The 6109-nt window shown below is 34.4% G+C and overlaps 1 protein-coding gene across 1 annotated transcript; it reads left to right on the forward strand.

The window, feature by feature from the left end:
* The first annotated feature begins 330 nt into the window (after positions 1-330).
* On the forward strand, positions 331-3833 carry LOC135153020 (uncharacterized). The gene is made up of 4 exons (XM_064094608.1): positions 331-2088; positions 2203-2288; positions 2380-2613; positions 2689-3833. The coding sequence occupies exons 1-4, from the start codon at positions 595-597 to the stop codon at positions 3662-3664; spliced, it is 2790 nt and encodes a 929-aa protein (XP_063950678.1). The 5' UTR covers positions 331-594; the 3' UTR covers positions 3665-3833.
* The last annotated feature ends 2276 nt before the right edge of the window (positions 3834-6109 follow it).

Below are 6109 nucleotides of genomic sequence, written 5' to 3' on the forward strand. Positions count from 1 at the left end.
TATAAACAGTTTCAAATACTAAAAGGGTTTTATATCAAGTTGGCCACTCTTTTCGTCAAAATATCTCATTTAAACCATCAAACCCCACAGCGACTCATTTAAACCATTCAATACATACTATATATCAATTTGTTAATTAGTTTTTAAAAAATTAACGGAACATGTTAGATTATTAAAACTTCTGTTAGTTTAGAAACAAACAGTCAAATATGATGAGTTGGTGCTCCACGTATGTTCCACGTTGTACACTTACATGGCAGCTGACAAAACTAAACAAACCCGCCTAAAAAATAAGCCCATGTAACAGTTGTGATTTGGGGTAGACAAAAACCCTAATATAAACACAGCAGCAGCAGCGACCAAACAACATATATCAAGCGAGCACATTCATGTATACATATACTTCAACAGATTCTGAACAACTATATTTATCATAATTCGACAAGGTAATCATGAATCATCTCTGTACAGTTCATTTGTTTTGTGCATTACTCGTATTTTAGTTGATCATTTTATGTAATACTTGCTTATTTCTTTGCTATTTGTTCATAATAATTGAATATATATACTCATATTTTGAATACATGTTACAGCATGTTGATGAATATAGAGATTCACCACCACGGTTCCTTTAACTCGGATGCAAGAAATCCTAGATATATTGGAGGATATGTCGATATTATTAAAGACTTTGATACCGATGTGTTGTCTTTCAGAGATTTAGAGGATTTTGCTGGAAAGTGTCACTATAATGCTGATAACCCAATTCATTTTATTAGTGATGGGAAAAATATGGGAAATGGTATGAGGCTCCTGTATGACGATCACACAATTCGAGAATGTGTTGATGTGTGTAAGCCTTTCCGTAAAATTGTGTTATATGTGGATCACTCTTCTAGTGATGATATTGCTACTGCTAATGAGAAAGGTAAAAAAATTATTGTTGATGAGGGCGAGGAGGAATGGGATGATGGTGAGGATGAAGACTATGCATACAAAGAAACTGAGACCGAGGATAGTGATAGTGATGGATCTTTCTACATCGAGAGCGATGAAGAGCTGAGAGAGAACAAGATAAAAGGCAAGCTGATTAGAGATGAAATGAGAAAATCAATGGCAGATGCACATTTTGAGGAGTCAGATTTTGACTCTGATGAGTTGAGGTCTATTGCATCCTCAAGCGAGGATGAAAACCGTCAAATTGGGTATATTGGACCACCTGTTGTGTTCAGAAAACAGAGACGAAAGGTTGTTGGTGGGTCAAATAGAAAGAGTGACAAAATAGAATGGACTGTTGGAATGGCTTTTATAAACATGGAAGAATTTAGGAGTATAGTGAGGAGGTATGGGTTAGAGGAGAGAAGAGGTGTGCATTTTGTTTGTAATGAGCCTGATAGATGTCATGTTAAATGTGATGTTGGATGTCCTTTTAGGATTTGGGTTAGGAAACAACAAGGCAGTGACACTGTGAAGATAAAAACTCTGGTGAATGAGCATCTTTGTACTAAACCATATAAAAACAAGCTCGCAAGTGTTAAATACTTATCGGTGAGATATGGTGACAGGATAAGGAAAAATCCCCAATGGAAAGTAAAGGAGATGATTGAAACCATCAGGAATGAAATGGAAATAGAAGTGCCATGGATCAAGATAATGAGACTAAGAAAAGCAGCACTAGATGGAGTAGCTGATCAACTAAAAGGGCATTACTCTCGAGTTAGGGACTTTGGGTATGAGTTGCTGAAAAATAATCAACACAACACTGTAAAAATTTCTGGGACAAGATTAAATGAGGGTGATTTGAACAGGTTTAAGAGGATATACATTTGTTATTCAGCTTTGAAATTAGGGTGGAAAGCTGGATGCAGACCCATATTAGGATTAGATGGGTGTTTCCTCAAAACTGTTTGTGGAGGACAATTATTGAGTGCGGTTGGAAGAGATGGGAATAATTGCATGTTCCCGGTGTGTATTGCTGTTGTTGAAAGTGAAAACACGGATTCTTGGAGGTGGTTTATATCCTTGATGCAAGATGACTTGGACCTGGCAGATGGAATAGGACTAACAATCATATCTGATCAGCAGAAGGTAAACATTTTAATTTAATGCTTTATATTTTTTTTATGCATTTTTTATTTTTTGAATCAATATCATTGATATACAGTTTTTCCGGAAACTAAAATTATAACTATTCCAATTCAGGGTCTTGAAAATGCTGTGAAGGAGTTACTACCAAGGTCTGAACATAAGTTATGTACCAGACATATCTACAGCAATTTCAGGAAAGAGTGAGTCATTTTAATTCATTATTTATTAATACTTGTCACCGATTTTATTCTTTACGCATTAATTATTTATTATCATACCATGCAACTGTAGGTATCCATCAAGCATTATGAAAAGAGCTTTTTGGAATGCTGCTTGCTCAACACACCCAGCTGCACATAAAAATTTTATGAAGCAAATTGAGAACACCTCTAAATTGGCTGCTGAACACTTAAAAAGAATTGATGCCAAAGCCTGGTCTAAAGCATTCATATCTACTATTCCAAAAGCTGACAACATTGAAAATAATATGTCCGAGTGCTTCAACTCTTGGATAATAAATGAAAGGTAAAATTTTATTATTCATCATGCTTTCGATAGTTACTTATTTATATAATTAATTTTTTAGATATTCAATTTCAGGTTCATGCCACTTTTAGATATGCTTCAAGAAATTCACTTCAAACTGTTGTCAAGAGTTAGACAGAAAAGAGATGAAATGATATCCAACAATTTGCAACTATGCCCCAAGATAAAAAAATTACTTGATGAAAGGATTACTCAGTCAAGAAAGTGGAGAGCTTCTTGGGATGGACAGAGCAGATATCAGGTGAAATATAACACACGATATGTCACTGTTGATTTAGACAAAAGGTCATGTGATTGCAGGAATTTTGACCTAACTGGGATTCCCTGTCCCCATGCATTAGCTGCAATATTTGATAGAAGGCATCAGCCTATTGATTATGTATCAGATTATTACAAAAGAGACAAGTATTTGGCTACTTATTCATTCCCCTTGCAAGCACTGAAAGGCATTGACTATTGGGATTATCACTCTGATGAAGAGTTACTTCCACCAGAAATTCCAAAAAAATTAAGGGGTAGGCCTAAGAGATTAAGAAGAAGAGAAGAATGGGAGGGGGGGACTCAAGGAAAAAGGGACAACAAGGATGAAAGGGTCCAGAGATGGAGTGGGAAAAGAGTGCAAAAATGTAGCAAATGTGGAAAAACTGGTCATAGACGACCAAAATGCCCTGATCTACAAGGTGAACAGGGGCATGGTGGGAATCAAGGTGTTCAGGTTGAACAAACTCATGTTGAGAATGCACCATCTGTTAAAAGAAAGAAGTTGAGTGTAGGACGACCAAAGCTACCTGTTAGGAGACATAAAACAAATACAGTGTATATTGAGCCAAATGTCATTTCAACTCGAGGTTCACAGGTGGTTCAACAAAGTCCCACACCACCTCTGATGACTGAGTCAAGTGAGACTGGTCATTTCATGATGCAAGTTCTGGGAAGTGTTGGTTATTCTGCAGTATACACTTCTACACCTGCCACATCTGGAGTTCCGCATGCCACATCTACTGAAGAAGCTTTTAATTTGGATGACTAATCTAAGCTATAATTTGTTTTAAGTTTCTTTGCATATGACAATTAATTTACTTTTGCTGCTGCTTGGATTAAGCTTTCAGATATTGATTTTATTTTTGTAAGCAGTGGTTTGTTGGTTATTATATTTTTGTTGGGTTATTTTTATGCTCTCAAGTGTTAATCTTTTTATAGCAGTGCATATTACTCCTGTATAGTGATGGTATATTATGATTTTTTCCCCTTTTATTATATGCTGAAATAAAGTTTTGTTGTGTAATACTGAAGCTAAATGCTTCACTACGCTGGCTCTTCTTGTGCTGAACAGAGTACTATGAGCTGTGTAATATTTAGTCATTTGGTTAGCTATGAGCTATGAGTTCAAAATAGTATTATATCACGGTTTATCTCCGAATAAATCATATTTATTTATCAGTCATTCATAGTCATACACAGATTCTGGTTAAGTTGAGTTAGACATTTGCCATGGAGCTTAAAAATGAAGAAGCCTTGGATTATGAGTCTATGACATACTCAACGAAATGAAGTTGTTCGACGACTCGAAAGCTAGAGTCAGATGTCTTGTTGATTCTGGCATTTCCAAAATTCCCAGGTTCTTTATTCATCCAACGGAGAAGTTGCCCAAGGCAGATGCTCAGCTTGACTTGCCAGTGAAGTATTATAGTAGTCTGGATCTTTAGTTAAGTAGTACATAAGCGGCACATGCACAAACACAGAGTCACAGAGTATACGTGCTTTCTTTAGTTATCCAGTTATCTTTTATTTTGTTCCCTGGCCATGTCAGCGGACACATCAGCTCTGCCGTTAAATAATCTGTCAAAGATAACAGTGTGATATATAGTATGTATTGAGTGGTTTAAATGAGTCGCCCTGGGGTTTGATGGTTTAAATGAGATATTTTGACGAAAAGAGTGGCCAACTTGATATAAAACCCAATACTAAAAACATTCATAACAATACATTATCATATAATATTTCTTTTAAAAAATTATAATGATGTTATAAATAAAATTATAAGTATACAATTTTGAATATCTTTTTTTAACAAGAACTTTCGTATAACTCTTTTTAACTTTAACGTGTTCTATTTCAATATAACCATTACATAACCCTTTCTAAATCTAATATTAAAATCACATTATAATAAAATTACTGAATCTTCCAAAGATATTACACGATCGGCTATGTTTGGAAAAGATTAGAATTTTCTGATTTTTTTATTTTTAAATCTACGTGTACTAAATTCGGATTAAATAAGTAATCGGGAGAAAATATAGTTAGTTGAATAATATAATTTAATTAAAATTCAATCCATTAATATTAAAATACTAATAAAATGATGTTAAAATTTAAAGTATAAATAATAAATTACGAACTATATACCCGCCCGTGCTTCGCACGGGTTAAAGGCTAGTATAATTAAAAAAGGTTATAAGACAAAAAAAAAATTAAACTTAAAAATATAATTAGAACTAAAATAAAACATGATTTATAAATTAAACGCATTACATAATTAAAAAAACATTACAAGAATTGGGTAATTTTAAAATCACATTTAAACAAATTAACCATTATTATGAAATTTTTCCATGTGCTTAACTAAATCGGATTATAGTTGACGACATTTTTGTCTATCACGAATTTAGATATTTATTTTAGAGACAGAAAGAGTGATCAGCGGGCCGACCAAACATGAAAATTTGAGGAGTACGAAGGAGTTTTTTAGAAGGACCCAGGTATTGGAATTATTGGCTGATATTGGAATTTGCACGACAGTGGTCACGCCAATTTGGATACTTGCTGCAGGCAGATACCCTGAATCCAAGTTATCTCATTTGCCAAATTCTGATTTCTACAAAGTAGGGCTCTAATTCAAGATGGAAACCATTTTTCTCCGCCAATGGTTGATCGTGTCTTCTGATAACCGTTTTCCTCTCGCTAATGGTCACATCTTCTACAGACTAGTCACCTCCCCCAATGGTCGCATCTTCTATTAGTAAGTCCTTTGTGAATGATACCACCGGCTAAGGTACTGTCTTAAACTCACACACTATCTTTTATATTGTGCACCACGCTAGGGGTTTTCACGGAAACAACTAGGGGTGAGCATTCGGTCGGTTCGGTCCAAAACCGGACCGAACCGAATAGACCGAGAACCGAAGTTTAGATTTTTTTCGGACCGAACCGGACCGAAATTTTATAATGGACCGAACCGGACCGAACCGAAATAATTCGGTCCGGTCCGGTCCGGACCGAAGGAACCGAAATTATTTTAAAAATAAAAAAAATATTATAAATAAAACTAAAATTCATGATTTATTTTAAAATTTTCATATTAATTAATCACCCCCAATTCATTAAAGATACATATAATTAAATTTACAAACTAGATATTAAAATTATAACATATAAGATACATATATAATATAAATATAAATTAAAATTATAT

Source organism: Daucus carota, chromosome 5, assembly GCF_001625215.2.
Source record: "Daucus carota subsp. sativus chromosome 5, DH1 v3.0, whole genome shotgun sequence".
Classification (NCBI taxonomy): Eukaryota; Viridiplantae; Streptophyta; class Magnoliopsida; order Apiales; family Apiaceae; genus Daucus; species Daucus carota.

What these genes read in the sequence shown, in the direction of transcription:
- LOC135153020 (XM_064094608.1), top strand. Translation starts at nt 595, where the DNA reads ATGTTGATGAATATAGAGATTCACCACCACGGTTCCTTTAACTCGGAT. An exon ending in TACAGCAATTTCAGGAAAGA is followed by an intron (nt 2,289 to 2,379) that starts GTGAGTCATTTT and finishes ATGCAACTGTAG; the next exon opens with GTATCCATCAAGCATTATGA. An exon ending in TCTTGGATAATAAATGAAAG is followed by an intron (nt 2,614 to 2,688) that starts GTAAAATTTTAT and finishes ATTCAATTTCAG; the next exon opens with GTTCATGCCACTTTTAGATA.